Genomic DNA, 20,965 nt, shown 5'->3' with positions numbered 1-20,965 from the left:
CATTTTCCAAGGCAATAAACAAAAATTATTTTTCTACCAAGCAATCAGTAGAACCATTTAGGAGTTATACTTTAGACACACTTCATAATTGAAAAATATTTTGTAGCTAACGAGTTCCGAAGTATGTACAACGTAGAGTCGAGTTTAAACTTTTCATTTTTAATTTAAAATCGTATGAACTTTATTACATGATTAAATATACCGTTTTCATTTCATTCCAAATAATATAAGTTTTAATTAACAAAATTATGAATTAATTTAATATTTTAATTACAAGTACTATTTCTGAGCTATCTGCCCCCGTATTCATGTTTAAAAATAAAAATTTTGTCTTTATATTGTTTTAAAATTTATATTGTATTTTGTTTAAACATTGTTTTTTTCGTGTTTCATTATATTTATTAAAAGAGATTTCTTGGCAATTGTACCAGACACACCTAAATAGTTAGGGAGTCAGATTATTTTAATTTTTATACAATTGTTTAATAAAATTTTTATACCATTATGTATCATCACTACATAGTATAAAACAAAGTCGCTTTTTCTGTCCCTATGTCCCTATGTCCCTTTGTACGCTTAAATCTTTGAAACTACGCAACGGATTTTGATGCGGTTTTAATAGATAGAGTGATTCAAGAGGAAGGTTTTTATGTATAATACATCCATATTATAGTAGAGTAAGGGGTTGAAATAGGGGTTGAAAGGGATATGCTTCAAAAAATAAAAAAGTTGTGCATCGATTAAGCTCAAATATTGACACGATATACAACCAGCTTCAAAGATCTATTGTTTTTATCTACTTTTAACCTTCGGAGGGTAGAAAGGTGTAGCGAGAAAGTGGGAAGGAATTATCGAATATTTACAAATATACCTAAGTGGGGTATCAAATAAAAGAGCATGACGTGTACATTACAAAACTGTTATCCCACGCAAGGAAATGTGGAGGGAGGGGTGCAAGTGGGGATGTTACCCAGCAAAGCGGGTAATTTACAGCTAGTATGAAATATACCAAGGTATACTAAGTTTGGTCCCAAGTTTGTAACGCTTAAAAATATTGATGGTATGAACAAAATTTTGGTATAGGTGATCATAAAATCACCTAATTAGTCCATTTCCGATTGTCTGTCTTTCGTCTGTCGTCTGTCGTCTATCGTCTCCTTCTGTCCGTCTGTCATCATGATTACTCAAAAACGAAAATAGATATCAAGCTGAAATTTTTTGTGTGCTGAGGACGTAAAAAGTAAGGTTAAGTTAGTAAATGAGCAATATGGGTCATATGGGTCTTGGATCCGTAGGATCCATCTTGTAAACACATCACAAACATCACTGTTTACCCGTGAGAGCGCAAATTTTGCGCAAATTGTATAGTATGTATTATATGGGTATATCGGTTATATGTGTGTGAAATGTATATATGTGTAATGTGATAGAGTAATCAACACTGTCTGTACATGGTATTTCAACAATTAACTCAGTCAATTGTGTGTTTTCACTTGTTTTTGTCAAAATTATGATATTCTTTTATATATGTATGGCTTACAATTTTGTAATCAACATTTCCGTTAAATATTATATATCTATACGAGCTAACCACCTATATAGTGCTTTTTTCTATCTCTATAGATAGTCTTTCTTAGTATTAAAATCCAATATTCACTGCTACTATTTTAATTTTCTATTAATTTAAAATGATTTAAAATTTACATACTGTTTCCCTTTGAACGCACATAGCATAACAGATTGGTAACACAAGGCGAGATTTGTCAACAAATTAAAACCGAGACCCAGAAAACAATGAAATAAAAAATGTTATCGAACCGTATGACGGCAACAGTAGAATAGAAAGCAACTGTACTGAATGAGGAAATATTTAGAAAATGTATAAATATTTAAAGTACAGAAAATATTTAAATATATTCGAATCATATATTGCTCTATCTACATTTAATTAATTAGCATTCTATAATTGTATTCATAACCATTACCATCGTCATGCCTCGGGTTTTAACATTCCAGCTAATACCTACTCGTTCGTATAAAAAAATAAACAAAACGTTTATGAGAAAGTTTTTTTAATTCATTTATTTTAGTTTATCCTCCTGCGATTTGAAATTTCTGATAGAATGTTATTATTTTCATAATTAAAGAGAATTGAAAATATGCACTGATCTCTTAGATTCATGTCAAGCGCCTTCAACAACCGGGCTTTTGTGCCTCTATAATTCTTAAAAATTCTGTAATTAACTTAATGAATTTTATTTTATCAACTTATTTATTTATTTATTTTATGTTTGTTCACTAAATTTTGTATACAAATTTGAACATCAAAATCTTTCGATAATTATTATGTTTTTTTTTTTTTTTTTTAATGATAAAATGCGTATAAACTAGACAATTCAATCCTCTTTAATTAATATTATTAACTTAACAAGTTATTTTTCTTTATAAATTACGCAATTGTATCATTAAAAAAAAACACTAATAATCGAAAGACTTTGATATGAATACGTATATTTGTATACAAAATTTAAAAATTTAGCTGAGTTTATCCCTATCCCTATATACCTATATCCCTATATTCCTGTATCTCTATATCACTATATCTCTATATATATTATAAATGTCAAAGTAAGGATGTTTGTTTGTTTGTTACGCTTTCACGGAGAAACTAATGAATGGATTTGAATAAAACTGAACAATAATGTAGCTCATACATCAGAATAACACATGAGCTATTATTTTTAAAGATATATTTAAAAAAAATTATTTTAATTTGACATAAATTACAGATTTCTGAAAAATAGTTAAAATAAAACATACCATGGCCATCTGATATACTCAATAAATTATTGACTATTTTACATTTAAAAAAGTAGAAAACCGTACATATATATTACTTATGTAAAACAATTCCTACCATTATTTTGAGTGTTATAGAAAGGGGATAAATGAGCGCAAGAGAGGTGAAGGCTATAACACGGTGATCTTTATCAATCTTTACTTTTAAACCCAGCAAAGCGGATGGGTATCACGCTAGTTTACATATAAGTTTTGTTATCTTGTTAAATATGTTAACATTAAAATAAAAGCAGTTTAAAAGATCAATTAATGTTAATGAATAAATGCTTGGGATGCCATTCAATGTACAGTAATTTAACTAAGTACTGTCTATCTGAACGTCACTAGCAGTAACACGCCTGCTTCGTCGGACAATCTCACTTATCCATCCATATATATTACACTCGAAATATATGTTACTTTTTTTATGAAACGAAATTATTTTGCTTTGAAAAACGAAATCGTCCAGGGATGCTGGTTGTTAACTGCTATCTTTATAAATTATAGCCTATGCTTTATTCTGACGTATGGGCTAAATTATTGTAATTATTATTAACACATGATGTTATTTATATAGCCTATAACATTCCTCGGCAAATGCGGGCTATCCAACACTAAAATAATTTTCGATTCTAAAATAATTCGAGCCAATAGTTCCTGTGATTAGAATAATTATTATATTATTTTAGTGTTGACTATTTAATTTATTATTCAATGTTTCAATTTAAACTGTCAAACTGTTGATTGGCGAGCTGATAGAACATTTGAAATCGAATTTTTTCGGACAGGATAAATCGAGATGCGTTTTTTTTTTGCATACGATTCAGGAAATCAATTATAAAATTTATGAATTATTCTGATTCTATAATCGAAATATTTTTGAGTGCAAAAATTTTTTGCTTGGTAAATAATTAACGAAATTGTCCAAATTTTGGACGAAAATTTTTTTTATTCCAAATACACATAATGGCCAGAACGATCTGGTTGTATCATCTTCGGGATTATCTCTAAATTGTTATAAAATGCATCCGAAGTAATTCTCGGGGTTTTTTGAGATCGCTAGCCACAAATATGATGTCTAAAATACTCTTCGGTGTACCTAGAAACCAAGATACTCTGGTTTTAAAGCTCATTTCCAGAATTTTTCTCAAAATTTTCAACGAAATACATCCAAAATCGGTACTCAATGTGTTTTTGAGGTCGCTGATCGCAAATATGATAAGTTAAAGTTGTTTAACTTTTACTTGGGTCATTATTACAATAAACGCTTTGTTGCAGAAAAATTTTGCTGGGTAGATTAAAATGGGGTACGCATTATAATTTTTAAAACATTTTTTTTAAGTAACGAAAGACAAATAGAAATTTCCAGAAAGCATGAATCAGTTATATCTAGGCACGAGCTTTGTTTACAACAGATTCATGGATTCCCTAAATAAAGAGGTTATAAAAACTCCCAAGGCTCATTGAAATTTTATTATAATATTTTCATGTTTCCTTTAATATACCGTAAATTTTTAACGCATACAGATTTTGACAATAATTCAAATCTGCTCAAAATGAAGAATTTATAATAAGTAAGAACGTCGACATTGGACCCTTTTACTTTTCTTCTATTATCATAAAAAAGGTAGACTAGAATTTTTTCCTAAATTTGAAAATAGAAAACGAAAAACAATTCAAAGAACCGCTACATACATTCATATTTTTGAAACAAATTTACCTGGTGCGCTAATTCCGACCCCGAAAATTTAAAAATCCATTTGAAACATTTTTTATAGGGATTCACTTAAATGGTCTAAACAATGTATCGAAAAATCGCGCGCGTTTTTCAACACAGCACACACAACAATCAAATTCGAAAAGTAATGTATATATTCGTTGAACGTAAATAACACATATACCATATTTAAAGCAATGAGTTTTAGTAAAGCGGCCGCGATATACGTTTAGCTACATATATTCCACGTTACGTTAAGTAACACACATATAATAATACTGGCATTGAGAGAGAAAATTTATGAAATAATAGTCGCCAACGAGATGTCGTTTTACATTCATCCAGCATCAGCTTGATGCGTCCCTGGACCCCAAAAAGCTACACGTATTGCCACCGTCCATATCGTTAGTATTTTGTGTTATTGGTGCGATTGCGTGATTCATAATACCCCAGCTTCGTTGAAGGAGCCCACAGCTGACGTTGTGTCAAACACACAACGCTTACTTGGTTGTTATGTAACAAGCAAGACAGCTATATAATATTTTGTAACCAGAACAAACAGCTCATTACACAAACATATTATCATCATATAAAATTGATTTTATATAATTCGGTTTCATTTTTTTTTTCTATTTTCTATTTATAGTCAAACTGTAGAATACTTTGTTTTAATTATAACGGCAATATAATTCGTTTAAAAATAACACTTTCTTCAAATTCTTATGATATTTGCTTGGATAAAGCTTTTTCCTAGAGAACTACCTGTTAATCTAAATCCAATTATAGTCCATCGACTAGTAACACTTTACCATCGATAACGGTTGCTAAGTCTCACATAAGTATAGGTGAAAGAAATAGCTGCAAAATATTTTAAAACTAACATCTTTTATCATTTAGATTCTTTTTTCACATATACCCCCTTCTTTCCTGGTCCTGGAATTAAGTACATTAGTGATAGCTATCGAAAAATATCAAAAAAACACCAGAGCTGCAAAGAATGACCCAAAATTAGTGGGTTTCAAAAAAAATTTTAATAAGATCAGATCAAATTTGCCTGTGTTATCAAAAAAATGGAATTTTTTAACTTGATGACGTCATCAAAACCCAAAAAATTTAATTTTGCTCTATCACATCGAAATTTTAACCAATTTTGATAAACCAAGTATGTAATCCTACTAAATTTGGGCCACACTTTTCAAATTTGCTGTCAAATTTAGCCTAGCTCTAATAGGTTTCAAGAATATGGAGTCCTGGTCCCGGAATTAGGCACATAAGTGACAGCTAGCGAAAAAGTAATATCACAGCTGAACAGAATGACCCAAAATTAGTGGGTTTCAAAAAAAATTCTAATAAGATCGAATCAAATTTGCCTGTGTTATCAAAAAAATAAAATTTTTTAACTTGATGACGTCATCAAAATCCAAAAAATTTAATTTTGCTCTATCACATCCAAATTTTAACCAATTTTGATAAACCAAGTATGTAATCCTACTAAATTTGGGCCACACTTTTCAAATTTGCTGTCAAGTTTAGCCTAGCTCTAATAGGTTTCAAGAATATGGAGTCCTGGTCCTGGAATTAGGCACATAAGTGACAGCTAGCGAAAAAGTAATATCACAGCTGAACAGAATGACCCAAAATTAGTGGGTTTCAAAAAAAATTCTAATAAGATCGAATCAAATTTGCCTGTGTTATCAAAAAAATAAAATTTTTTAACTTGATGACGTCATCAAAATCCAAAAAATTTAATTTTGCTCTATCACATCCAAATTTTAACCAATTTTGATAAACCAAGTATGTAATCCTACTAAATTTGGGCCACACTTTTCAAATTTGCTGTCAAGTTTAGCCTAGCTCTAATAGGTTTCAAGAATATGGAGTCCTGGTCCTGGAATTAGGCACATAAGTGATAGCTAGCGAAAAAGTAATATCACAGCTGAAAAGAATGACCCGAAATTAGTGGGTTTCAAAAAAAATTCTAATAAGATCGAATCAAATTTGCCTGTGTTATCAAAAATATTGAATTTTTTAACTTGATGACGTCATCAAAATCCAAAAAATTTAATTTTTTTTCTATCACATCCAAATTTTAACCAATTTTGATAAACCAAGTATGTAATCCTACTAAATTGGGGCCATACTTTTCAAATTTGTGGTCAAAATTAAACTAGCTCTAATAGGTGTAAAAAATATGTAGTCCTGGTACCGGAATTTGGCACATAAGTTATAGCTAGCGAAAAATTAACATCGCAGCCTTTGTTATTGTTTAAAATTAATTATTTTGGTGTTTCTAATTATTTTTGATTAAAATAAAAAACTCCCCCATTTACGTACTATCCCGTAATAATTTATGGTTAGGTATATACATAAATACATATCACGTAATTATGCCTGATGGTTCAGATTAAAGTGTTAATGGGTTAATTATTTGATAATTAGTTTAAACGAAAGTTATTATCAATAGAAATAAAAGTGAATGGTTTTTGTTAAATACTGCGGATTAGAAATAATTGGTATTAAGATGGACGTTATATGCATGTTTGGAGTTACAGTTGGTGGAAATAAAAGCACCATATCGAAACTTTCTCCGGGGTCACGAATTAAATATGGCTTTGTGTTGATTAATATACTTTGCCACTTTCCTGTCACGCAATAAGGAAATGAAACATAATATAATTTTCTTGATTTTCGTTATAAAATTTAAGGTCAAAAATATTTATATGTTTTTAAAATTACCATATATTTGAATTAAAATCTGCAATTTCCTCATTTTCCTGCCATTTTGTTGGTAGAATAACGACTTAGTACTTAAATCTGATAGAATATTTTATTGGTTTATCATTCTCAGTATTTCCAAATTCGAATAAAGGGTAGGGATTTGGTAATTTTTAGGGAAAATTAACATTACGTAACAATAAAAAAAAATGTTAAAATCTTATGAAATTCGAAAAAAATTAAATCGAATTTGTTTACTCGACATTTTAGCCGATTATCAAATATTGAACCAAATATGCCTGATTAATTGTAAGTTTTGCCCGACACTGTATGAAACAGCAAGTAGACAAAATGAAAATTAAAATTTTTTAATTGACGGACATCACAAAAAATGGATATTTTTTTATTGCATGCTCATGAAAGAGAGCATCTAATTTAAGAAGTAGTGTCCTGGACCAAAATTGTCAGGCTTTCGCTATTTCTTCGAATATTAGCTGGCTGGTATAAGTCAGCTAGGTAATACACCGAAGTAAACCGTCACCTGGTGCAGTAAAAAGTGTGACCCAGAACATCAGGCCACTACTGAAGTAAATAGAATCACTGCGGAAAAAAATTGAAATTGGTTAATAATGTAAATTGTTTAATAATGTCCTCTGGGTGCAAACTACATAATTGAAATATCAAAAATTCTCAAATAGTCAGTTGCATAACTATTGAAATTTTTGAATTTGCCGAGTCGAAATTCTTAAAGGCCCTCTATTAGAAATAAAAGTGAATGTAAAAGAGAGACTTTGATTTTATCATCATGTCAACTTCAGGCATGCATTTATATATATTTATTTCAACTTTTCATATCAGTGTTCACTAGTCATTCAATAGATGGACTAGATATTTTTAAAAAATAATAAAAAAAAACGCTTTTTTTATTAGCTGGACTAAAAAGTAGAAAATAATTTCTACAAGTTCAAAAAATAAAGTGATTAAGAAAAAAATCAATTTATCGTAAAAAAGTGTGGGGTGCTTTTTAAGATATTTTAAAATGACTTTACTTTTACCAATAATATCTGTCAATATTATATTTACAATAATTGAAATCTAGCATCCCACCAGCTGCAAAAGCGTGTTTTTTTAGGATTTTTAAATTAATTTATTTTCGAGGTCCATTTCGGAATAAAAATTAATTTCATTGCTGATTCAAAATAAAATGAATAGGTTGCCAGATAACTAGGTTGCCAGACAGATAACTACAATTCATATTTTTCCAATTAAATTTAATGGTAGGAGACTTTAGTTCAGCAGAATTATGTTATAAAAATTCTATGTGTACGCCCAAAAATGCTGCCATCTTGTTTTTAATTGACCCGCAGTACTTCTATTTTTCTATCAAGTTCATAATGCTGACGGAAATCCTTTTATAAGTCTCACACGTACTTGGCCCATTTTTGAGTTTTTCCATTTCTCAATTTTCCAAAAGCTCTACTAGACAGAAACTTTGAAATGTTATTTTCCCTTCCAATGTATTAGGCCAAAACGAGACACTAAAAAAGGAGTCTCCAGTGTCTTTTCTCTGAAATTTTTGAGATTATAGTTATTTCTCAATTGCTTCTTCTATATGCTAATGTTAGTTTTTCGATATTAACGGATATTTTTAAAGATACTCTTGCCGTAAAATAAAAATCATCGTTTGATCTCTTGTTACATCCATCGGTTTATATATAGGTACACATCTTCATGACGCTTTGTTGTTGGATCATTTAAATCAACAGTGAAATGGAAAATATTTGAAGGTGATTCATTACTTGAACTACGTACTCGGAGAAAACTTTAGAATTAATTTTTTTAAACATGTTCTGAAGGCCGATATTTTATGCATTTATTGCAATTATTTAAGTTAGCTTAAAATCGATTGAGAAACAAATAAAAAAAATTGTATCTACAATTTTTGTCCCAAATAAATTATTCGTTTCAATTTTAATTCATAGGTAGAACTTTATAGAAGCAAATTGCAGAATTTCTTGGTTATTTTGGTAAAATATTTTAATAAGCAAAGTCGTAAAAATTCAATTTCTAATAATTTATCGCCCAATCATTTTTCGTTTTAGTTTACGTCATAAAAGTTATTAAAATGTCTAAATTGCACTTGATTCTGTTTACATATATTGAACTATAAAACATTGATAACAGAATGGAAAAATATTCCCTCGATAAAAAATTATGATAGTTTTAAAAAACGAAAAAATTCTTTATATTTTTTTCAATAACTCTTATCAATTGTTATCTCGAAAACAAAATTTTTAAAAGAGTTAGTGGTTATACCCTGTATATATAAAATATATAAGAGTAAATTAAGTTCCAACTTTGTAACGCTTAGAAATATCAATACAACAAACAAATTTTTAAAAAAAAGGATTATATAATCATCTAATGAGTTCATTTTCGATTGTCCGTACGGTTGTCGGCACGATAACGCAAAAACGAAAACATCGATGACGCAAATTAGGGCAAAAGGTTGGTTTCTAAAATCTCCAAAATTATAAAAGATGAGATAATTAGCTTTAACTAGTGAATCCTGTTATTTCAATTTCATACCAAATCAACCAACCATTCTATTAGAACTTGCAAAAAATTAGACTAAAATTTTAGAGTAAAATTTTTCGGTTTATAAAAATGCAAAATTTAACAGCTCAAATCTATAAATTTAGCACTTCTAGGTATATTATAAAATTTACTAGCTTAAAAAGGACATTAATGAGATGCATATACTCGATTTAAAGATGATCCAAAGATAAAGAAGAAAACGGGAACGTCCGTAATTATTATTAAAATATTATCAAACATTCAATTGATTTTGAACCAACTCTAAATAGTTTTATCACATTTGCTTGTGTAATATAATAAATTATTATTACAACTATTGGAAAAACGCATAATAATTAAATATATATTACTTTTATATAACATGCATTAGTTTATTGTTGTATAGGAAATAGAAATAAATGATTAAAATCTGAACACAATGTCAACAATAACAAGTTTATTATCTTTAGATAATCCTGTATTTACTGCATATGTTTTTTATGCATGTGTATTGGTTTTAAAAACTTTGTTTATGGTAGCATTAATTGGACGTTATCGATGGACGAAACTAGTTTGTATTTAGTTTAGAAAAAATTATAATATTTTTGTATTTTTGTTATTTTAATTTAATTTGTAGATATTTATTAGTCCAGAAGATGCAAAATTCACGACAAATGCAACGTGTGCAAATGATGATCCGGATATAGAGCGATGTCGTAGGTAAGTTTAAATTAGTTTAAAATTGGTACCCAGAGATACATAATTCCTCCAAAATTCCGGCATTTCGATACCAAAATGATAATGTTACCAAAAATCTTGAATTTTGTCTGTCATTTAAATTGTATTTAAGGATGTTTCCAAAAGATCACGTTTTCTATCATCTTTAAATCGTGTATACTACTCTAACTATAAAGTGAAAAATAAAATTCTCAATCGACCCAAAGTTCTATACACCTGCCACACAAAAGTTTCCATGAACTCAAACCTCTAAATACTATTAAAAATAAAAATATACTTCTTATCCAACTTTACCGGATTTGTATTGCAGTCAGAAACAGATCTGAAATTTTTTTGAATAATTAAACGGAACTTTTCTGAAAATATTTATAAGATACAGAATATTTTACCTTTTTTTTACTGTATTCCTTTTTTAATCAAACAATTTCTGTTTTAAACATTTTTTTGTAACATTTATGGAAAAAATGTTTTCTGCAAAATTTTGAATTAAAAGATGACTAGATGATATATACCATAGAGATATTATAAGAATAGAGTGCCTGAGTGCCTATGTTAGCTTTAAGTGATAGTGTCTACAGGTAAGAGAGAGACCGCTGCCGAGAAACCGTATATCTATGTATGATTAATACATATAACAAAGACGCTACAATCCGGTTTTCTGTCCCTAATCCCTATGTATGCTTCGATCTTTAAAGCTACGCAATGCATTTTGATGAGATTTGTTCAAATAGATTCAGGAGAAAGATTTTTCTGTATAATGTAGTAGAGTAAGCAGTTGAAACAGGGATTGAAAAGGATGTGTTTCAAAAACTTATAAAGTTGTGCATCGATTTAGCTCATATATTATACAACCAGCTTCAAGGATTGTTCATATCTATTTTTAAGTGTGAAGGAATAATCGAAGAATTTCAAACATACCCAAGTGAGGTATCAAGTAAAAGAGCATGACGTATACATTACAAAACTGTAATCCCTACAGAAGGGGATATGAGGGAGGGTGAAAGTGGGAATATTGCCCAGCAAAGCGGTAATATTCTGTCTCTGCAGACACTATCATTGCATTATCACACATTCTAGTCTATTGTTATAATATCTCTATGGTAAACACTTACTTAGGAATCTTGTTTTTCAGTGAATTGAATTATATTTTCTTTCTTATAGTAATGTTAGTGTTCACCTGCGGTTTAGAAAGATATTTTCAAGGTGACTTCAGAATATTATTGATTGTAATGTGTTTCATTACGATTATTTATCTTGCTTGTACGGGGAATTACAAAACTGGAGAAACGGGTATTCAAAAAAGTAAAAATATTTTTTCATAAATCGAGAGGCCTCTAATGGTGTTATTTCACTACTCTCAAGTAATTTCAATTGATAGATATAAAGCCAGTATTAGTTAGGAAAATCATGAAAATAATTGACCTGAATTTTTATAAATACGACTAAAAGACGCTCAATCAAGTCAATAAAATAATTTTTAAATAATATAAATTTTGTTTATTTTGTTTCAGAGCTCATTTAAATGATTTGGAAAACATTCCTGCATTTTTATTCGTAGCATTATTCTACGTTTTAACTGATCCAAAAGATTTTATCGCTTTAAATTTATTTCGTTTGTTTACATTAGCACGATTTATTCATACATTTGTGTACGCTGTAATTGTTGTGCCACAGCCAGCAAGAGTTATATCTTGGGCGATTGGATTTATAATTACTATTTATATTTCAGTTGCAACTGCAATATACTTTTTCTAAGCAGAAAAAAAAACAGCATTTTATGATTTATTAAGCTAGTTTAAAGTTGTTTCTTGATTGTGCCTAACAGGAACGATGACGAGAGACTGCGAAATACCCTTCACTGGTAGAATAAATCATTTCTAATCATAGAAATTCATTATAATTGTAAATTTAAGAAGTTATTATAAAATTTTTTTTAATAAAATAAAACGATAAAAGGAGTTGTATGGGAAAAATTATCCAGCAAACCGTTTCATTACTAATTGTAATTTTTTCAGGCTCTACTGTGTAAAACACACAATATAAAATGCTGTTACATAGTTGAAAAAATAAATTATAAAATAAGTTTTATACCATATTAATTTTCTGGCGTAATTTTACACATTTTTGACTTTCTAGCGTCAAAATTGGCTGAGACATACCACATTTTATAATGAGTTTTCAATCACAAAAAATGTGATGTGAAATTGTCAACATGCAAAAGCCTAACTAAAATGTTATTATTTTTTTAAAATTAACAATAATTTAAATCGATTTTTTGATATGAGTGAATTTAAATTATAGTTAATTCTTAAAAAATTCATTAGTAACAGAAATTTATACAAATTTGTGGTTACATATTCACACAATTAGCAAACAAAACAAAATTAATTCCAATTAGGTAAGTATAATTATTATTTATAAATTTCAATATTTTTGGTAAAATTATCATTAATTAGCTCGAACCGTGCGGAATTCCACAGTACTTGTAGCTAAAAACAGGCTAAAGAAAAAATATAATATCAATAGTAATTTACTTTATTTCTATTTATAGGCAATTTATTACATATATGATATACAAATTGCATAACAAAATTAAATTTTAAAATTATGTATATCCTGTTTTTAGCTGCAATTACCTTTGCATGCAGACAACTATACTAAAAATACACTTTCACTTAAAGAAGTTGGTTCCACCTCTTTGAATCAAAAAATATTTAAATATAATTACTTAATAAAAATGAGGGGAAGGGTTTAATTACTTACTGTTTTATTTATGCTAAAAATTATTTAATATTTTTAGTATTCAAATAATATTTTATATTTTTGTGTGTTGTTTTAACATCAAAAAAATATGGCTTCAACTTCAAGCAATATAACAATTATAGAATTATTATCTTACGAAAATCCTGTGTTACGCGCATATATATTTTATACTTGTTTGTTGGTGCTTAAAATTTTGGCAATGTTATTTTTAATAGTTCCAAAACGTTTCCAAAAAAAAGTTCGTATTAAAATTATAAAGTATTTAATTATAAAGTTCATGGGTTGTATACTCGTAGAATAGACTAATAAGCTTGGATCCTAAATTAAATAAGTTATATCATTAGATTAAAGATACCTTTAAAAAAAAATTGTATTTTAGTGTTTTATGCTATTTTGTGGTCAAATAACAACAACAGCTTCAGTGGGATTTATTTTCAGTTGGCTCATATCTTGAATATGAATCGATTTTTCATCGTTTGGATTATGGCATCGTAAGAAATTGTAAATCAGCTGGCTTAGTAAATAATAAGACAACAAGCAAAACTCGTTGTATTTTTCGCATATAAGTTATGGCGTCATGAATTTTTTAACGCAAAAATTCCTCTTTGTTTCTTTCCATTCGAAATTCATTGTATCATTTCCAAATTGGTATATTTATAAATATTAATTTTTTTTGCAGATTTTTATTAGTCCTGAAGATACAGTTTTGCGAAAAGGGAGTGTAGCAGATACAACGGATCCCGATATAGAACGATGTCGACGGTGAGTAATTTTAAGAAAGTAAATTGTATTAAATTTATTTAATGAAAGTAATATTTTCCAAACACTACCTGTGTAGTCCATATTTAAGGTAAGAGCTTTCACTCGTTATCTTAGCATTTGGAAGCGAAAAATATATTGTTTAATAATTGTTCTGTCGATAAGTTTACACATGGAGGAAAAGATTGACCAACAGTTTCAGAAAATAGATAATATTTAAAAAAATCGTGAATGTTAAGTTTTAAAATAAAAAACCAATAAAACGGGATTTTCGATCAAAAATAGCGATTCCTGTATTATATAATAAACTCAATAATTTCTCTACTTACGATTCTTCCTGTTTCTATAATAAGTAACATTTTTTACCTCACTAATATTGCTTTTTCTTTGTTTCAGAGCTCATTTAAATGATTTAGAAAGTATTCCAGCATTTTTATTCGTAGCATTTTTTTATGTTTTAACAAATCCAATGGAATTTCTTGCGATAAACTTATTTCGTTTGTTCACATTGGCACGATTCATTCATACATTTGTTTACGCTGTAATTGTTATTCCACAGCCGACAAGGGCTATAGTTTGGGGGATTGGATATATAATTACGATTTATATAGCAGTTGCAACAGCTATTCATTTTATATAATAAATTTTATTTGAAACAATTTCGTTACAATTAATTTTCCAATTTGTTCCATGTAAGGACAGAGGAGAGAACGATACTAGACTTTTTGTATGGCTAAAATTTTGTACCAGATAGAAAATTTGTTCCGTTTTTCGTAACAAAATTTGCTTTTCGTTTAGGCATAAGATATGTTTGCAAATATTATGCAAAAAGAATGCAATGATTTGCAAAATCTAATGATAAATAAATAATCTAAGAGTTCTAAATAAAACTCTTTTAAATCTACAAAATAAGTTTTTTACTTTTTCAATAAAGTTTTGATATTATTTTATTTTTTTGAATTATTTAATTTTATCCCAACCCTGAAGAACCAAGTTAATCGCGTCTGGTGTGATTTGTACAAATAAGTAAGTGTTCGCGAACGACAAATCTACTCTATCCATTCACTGTACGAATCGATACAAATCCATCAGACTTATTTAAACTGTTATTATTCTCTTTACGATCTAAATTGACTATTAAAGCAACTCCGAGAACTAATTGTAAGTCCACCCTGTATATTACGCAATAAATCATATATAATTAGTCATAAATTTATTTAACAATTGTGCGTGTTGTTAAACAGCGTGATTAACTATTATTACAAAGATAACAATTAAATTTATCAACTTCATTAACATAATTAATTGGCAATTAGTTATGATGAGATATGATCGAAAAAATTGTTATTTTTTAATGATTTCTAAAATAAACTACGTTTTCAATTGATAATAATTTTTTTTTCGAGTAGGTTTAATAATTAAAACATGTTTGATATCCTTCCACCTTCATTGCATGAACCAATGAAAATAGGGAGTCCATATTCCCTGTAGTCATAAGTAGGCTTAATTTTAATGCCAAGGACGCCAAGGGAAACAGGAGGGAAAAATTTTTATCAGTGTTAGTGGTATAATGTGTTGAGATAGAAAAGACTATTAAAAGTACCATGTCTGAGGGACTTTAACTTATATAAAATACACAAAAAATTGAAACAAATGTAAAAGTTTGGTTTCATATTCTGTAAATATTAAACAAAATGGACCAAAAAAGTATAATCAGAGGTTTTTGTTGTCACTGATCACGATTCTGAAGTTAGAATGAGGATATACTCCCCCATGGGGAATTAGAATAAGGATTCGTCTAATCACCTTGTTTAACATCCTTTGAAATGGGAAATCTTCCTAGAGTTTCTAGTTTAACGTGTCATGAGCTAGAGTCTAATAAATGTTCTAATTAAATGAATTTTAGAAAACTATTAAAGGTAAATTTTTCGTCCATAAATCATAACACCTAATTATTACAAAATAATGTTAATTAATGTATAGTTGATAAATGTAATTGTTATCTATGCAATAGTAAATCATAGTGTTAAACATACAATAACAATGGTGTTAAACAACACAATATAATATTTTTTTTAAATTATCTCGATGCGTAAACTAAGCGAATTTCACAATATACATTATTAAGAGCGGTTTTCGTATTATGGTAAGTACCTGTAAAATGTCTCCACACAAATTTCAATTTGAATCTCGCGATAATGTACTTTATTTCGTTAACTACGATATACGTATATCACATCAGCTATCTATCAACCAAAACTGACATAACCACACGGGAAGCAGACTATACAATACATACAAAACGAGACACTTACAAAGTACATACTTACCAATAGATGTCAGGAATAGTCATATTTTGCAGTTTATGTTTCAGTTTTTCCTGAAAAAACGGATAAATCGACGTTTTCCAAAAATGAAACCTAGCTTGATCGATTTTCCCCCCTGCATACTAAATTTCGTGAAAATCGTTGGAGCCGTTTCCGAAATTCCAAATAGATTTTGTTTCTCACAAGTAGGTATTTCTATAATATAATATAATTGTCGTAAATTTAAATAAAATTTGCTTTTGACGGAAATTTGAAAAAAATTTTTCATCACTACAAAAAACAATAGCTCATTTTTCTTGAAGAGGAAATCCACTAAAATGCAATAATGAATTATTTATGATTCTAATGTGTATTCCATTGCGTTTGTCCCTATAAAAAGTAGGTAATAGAATATGACTGTCAATTTGTATCTTTGAAATTGTTAGTAGAATCAAAACGCATTGCCTTATTGAAAGTTATTATAAAATGGATAATTTAATATTTTTTTGTTTATTTAGTTGTGCATATGTGCAGGTGAAAATATAAAATTTTTCGGTTGACGGTTTGGATGTAATTAGTACGGCTCAGCAAATACAAAGCGAACAACCCGTATTTACTGAACCTTTTTACTTCAGATTGTTTCATTAGTATTCCATTAGATACCATTTGTCGTGGTATCAAGTCTAGTTTTTCATTTTTATAGATAAATTGGCCAATTCGACATCAGGTTTACCCCTATTTTTGTTTGAAACGTTTTTTCGTAAACGTCACTGTCATCACAAAATTTTGGAGTTTTTCTCCAAAACTATAATAGATAGGCAGTTAAAAATTTGCTGCGGTTTGCTTCAATAAACGGTCTTGTGAAAGGTTCTCGAAAAGCGAAAAATAATTCTAGAAAATACCCGAACTTTTCGAAAACCAAAACAAATGGTGGCCAAAATTGTGTTGCTTTTTTAAACTTTTCTAATTTCTTAAAAATAATGAATGAACTGACATTCAACACTTTCTACACAGGGTATTTCAACAATTAACTCAGTCAATTGTTTGTATTTAATAATTTATTCTTCTATTAGGCGTACGAATTTGAGTGGCAGAATGTACGATCTCCAATAAATATTGATAGTACGATCAATGAAGAATTAGGTTCGTTTCATTCACAAAAAAGTCACCATGGACGTGTTGTTGGGGGTAATGAGGTAATACCTCACAAATATCCATATCAAGTAAGTAGGTAATGATATTAGAATAGGCGGTAAATGAACACCTTTGTCAAAAATTAAACGTTAATTTGATATTAGGCAGGAATTTTACTAAAACTTGGTGAGCGAACAGGTTTTTGTGGAGGTTCTCTTATTTCAAAACGCTGTGTTTTAACTGCTGCTCATTGTGCTCAAGGGTAATAGTCATAACTTTAAGGTTGTTCGATTACATTGAAAAAACTTTGTGTAGCTGTGGACATTCATTGGCTGCGGAATTTGTAGCATGACTCCTAGAGTAATATCCAAAAACAACGGATTTTTTTGTTTTACTTTCCCCAAAAAAATGTAACATGCATATCATCAAAAATCTGGGTCATTTCATCGGATAACCAAATCAGACAAATGTCTAGGGCTCGTTTTTTAAGGATCCGGTCATAGCCATAACTTTTCCGTCGAACTGAAGAAGATCCGGTAAGAAGAGCTTGGGTGAAGCCCCAAAATGTGATAATCCGTACCAGAGTGCGATCGAACAATCTTTAAATAGTTTCATATCCATTGTATTTTTTTTATCAATTTGCTTACTTTTACTAAATATTATTCTAGAGTTTCAAATTTTACTGTAATTCTTGGTGCACATAACATTGAGAAAAACGAACCGACTCAACAAATTTTTTATACAACGGAAAAAATTGTTCATCCTAAATGGTTGAACAATGGAAAACAATTTAAGATGACTAATGATATTGCTTTAATTTTTTTACCAAAAGATGCCGAACTAAACGGTAATTAATTAAATAATTATTAAAATTAATAATTGTAGTTCTCTTTGATCTTCGGCTGTTACAAGACCTTCAAGGTTGCAGTTCGTTTGCACTTAATTGTAAAAAAAATCTTTTATAACATCTTTTAAATTGATTTCAGAAAATGTACAAGTTATTCGATTACCAGCTAGATCACAAGTGAATGAAAAATTCGTTTCAGTTGAAGCCACAGTTACTGGATGGGGAAAGAGCACAGATGGTATTTTCTTTTCGTTTCTTAATTCAGAACAGTTAAATCGAGCCAAATATTTACCTAATGAACCATTTGATCAATAAGTTTTGAGAAACTATGTTTAAAAATTGAGAAGTTTGAGATTCGAAGCTAAGAATTTTTCAAATCACTGTTATTTTATCGAAGGCACATCGGGGGAATTTAACCATGACTTTCGATTAAGTTCAAGATGATTTTATTCTAAAAAATTTGCTCGTCACAAATGGGCTGCCTTCTAGTTTTTGTTTGCTGGCGAATATTTTTATGAGCCTAAAATTAACGTAATATTTTAGCTACCACGAATCCAGTGACCCCAGTATTAAGAGAAACTTCCAATGAAATTATTTCAAATGAAAGGTGTAACGGACCCATGTTAGGAGTAATTGAAGACAGTCAACTATGCTTATCGGGAAAAAATGGTCGTGGATCTTGCATGGTACGTAATATTATTCAGTTTTAATACAGAATATATACTCGTATAAAAAATTACTCTGGTCAACAAACCTACAATATCCACGCAATCTGCAGAGTAGAGAATTAACGATCGACGAAAATTTGACAGGTCTCTTTCTTGGTGTGTAAATTGAATATGTTTATGTAATTTCAGGGAGATAGTGGTGGACCATTGGTAATAACCGAAGATGATGGTAACTTTACACAGATTGGAGTGATTTCATTTGGTATGAGTATTGGTTGTGAAAAAAATTTACCTACAGCATATACAAGACTTACATCGTTCTTAGATTTTATTAGAAACAATAGCGATGTAGAGATTAGAGACAAGTAAATAAAGAAATCTATATATATAAAAAGAGAGTGTTTGTTTGTATGTCCCCGATTTTCTCTAAAACTAACCATTGACCTTCGGTAGGGGATTATGTCATTGGGTAGCCCTTAGGCTCCCATTGTGAATAAGGGAGTTTGGTGGGGGTGGAATTAAAAATGATCTAGGAATTCATAGAAAATAGATTAAAAAAATAGTTCTAATAGTACAATAGGCCCCACTGTCAATAGTACAATTTTCACTAGATGGCGCTACTGGCGCAAATGTCTTTCGATTTTTCTCGAAAATTCTGGAATGTTCCATGGATTTCTATCGAATTTTCTAGAATTTTCTCGAACATTCTGGAATGTTCTATGGATTTCTATCGAATTTTCTAGAACTTTCTCGAATATTCTCGAATGTTGTATGGATTTTTATTGAATTTTATCAAACTTTCTCGAACAATCTGGAATGTTCCATGGGTTTCTGTCGAATTTTCTAGAATTTTCTCGAACATTCTGGAATGTTCTGTGGATTTCTATCTAATTTTCTAGAACTTTCTCGAATATTCTGGAATGTTCCATGGGTTTCTATCGATCTTTCCCTTACTTTTCCGTACACACAGAGAGTGTAGACATAATATTGGGATCGGCCAAAAAAATCTTACTGTTCCGTACACACAGAGAGAATTAAAAAAAAAGTCTTTCATTTAACAATTTTGATATTTAAATGTGCAAAAACAACCCAGCGAAGCGGGTTTAACAGCTAGTATATGATAAACTGAAACATATTATTTAGTTCAGTGAATAAATTTTTAGTTCTATTATAAAAGGGTTTTTTTTTTTAGTCTTTTGAAACTATTATTTATTTACGAATTTGCAATTTTGATGAGAATTAATAACGAAACTTTACTATTTGAAGATTTAAATGTATTCTTAAATGACCCCTCTTTTTTTATCCTTGAACAACAAACTGTATTCCCTACTAAAATACTGTATATAGTGGAGCACATAAAGGTGCATCCGTTGGAGAAAACTTTCGGATTCAATTTTTGTTACCTGGGTATTCCCTTTCTTAAGATATTGTAATAAAAATCAAGAGTTTGCCAGGCAAGCATCAAATTCCAGAGTCGTAACGAGGGTACATAGCGCCGGTTTCAAGTATTTAGGTTGCGCTTTATATATATATCGGGATCGGCTCTAACGATTTTGATGAAAATTCGTATACTGATATAATTTAACATAAGAGCAAAATGGGGGAGAGTTGCCATAATTGTGTCTTTTGACCTTAAAGAGTCTGTACATTTAATTGATAAACTTTTTTTTAATTTATTCAAATGATAGAGTACGTTTCCGAGCAAAACAAGGAACTCAGTACTCTCCTAAATGATACTGGGGTATTTTGCATAAGGAACTGATTAACCTCCAAAAAAAATTCCAATAAGATCTTATCAAATTTGCCTGTGTTATAAAAGAAATCGAATTTTTTAACTTTATGACGTCATCTGTATCCATAAAATTTAATTTTGCTCTATCACATCCAAATTTTATCCAGTTTT

General features: G+C 29.3%; 3 protein-coding genes across 4 annotated transcripts; all 3 read left to right on the top strand.

Moving 5' to 3' along the window:
- The first annotated feature begins 10,212 nt into the window (after positions 1–10,212).
- LOC123291556 (microsomal glutathione S-transferase 1-like) lies at positions 10,213–12,627 on the top strand. Of its 2 annotated transcripts, XM_044871878.1 has the most exons (4): positions 10,213–10,418; positions 10,485–10,567; positions 12,097–12,361; positions 12,407–12,627. In XM_044871878.1, the coding sequence occupies exons 1-3, from the start codon at positions 10,287–10,289 to the stop codon at positions 12,338–12,340; spliced, it is 459 nt and encodes a 152-aa protein (XP_044727813.1). In that variant the 5' UTR covers positions 10,213–10,286; the 3' UTR covers positions 12,341–12,361; positions 12,407–12,627. The 2 variants fall into 2 exon arrangements, with proteins under 2 accessions (XP_044727813.1, XP_044727812.1); XM_044871877.1 differs by having other exon boundaries at positions 12,097–12,627.
- An 809-nt stretch (positions 12,628–13,436) lies between these two features.
- Positions 13,437–14,747, top strand: LOC123291474 (microsomal glutathione S-transferase 1-like). Its single transcript, XM_044871776.1, has 3 exons — positions 13,437–13,586; positions 14,028–14,110; positions 14,504–14,747. Exons 1-3 carry the CDS (start codon positions 13,437–13,439, stop codon positions 14,745–14,747), a joined length of 477 nt encoding a protein of 158 aa, XP_044727711.1.
- Positions 14,748–16,002: 1,255 nt separating this feature from the next.
- Positions 16,003–19,431, top strand: LOC123291471 (brachyurin-like). Its single transcript, XM_044871774.1, has 7 exons — positions 16,003–16,026; positions 17,487–17,636; positions 17,712–17,809; positions 18,216–18,394; positions 18,534–18,632; positions 18,938–19,080; positions 19,252–19,431. The coding sequence occupies exons 1-7, from the start codon at positions 16,003–16,005 to the stop codon at positions 19,429–19,431; spliced, it is 873 nt and encodes a 290-aa protein (XP_044727709.1).
- Positions 19,432–20,965: the final 1,534 nt, after the last annotated feature.

The sequence above is a fragment of the Chrysoperla carnea genome, chromosome 2 (assembly GCF_905475395.1).
Source record: "Chrysoperla carnea chromosome 2, inChrCarn1.1, whole genome shotgun sequence".
Lineage (NCBI taxonomy): Eukaryota > Metazoa > Arthropoda > Insecta > Neuroptera > Chrysopidae > Chrysoperla > Chrysoperla carnea.
Note: the sequence above shows the minus strand (reverse complement) of the source record. Positions and strands in the feature narration are given on the sequence as shown.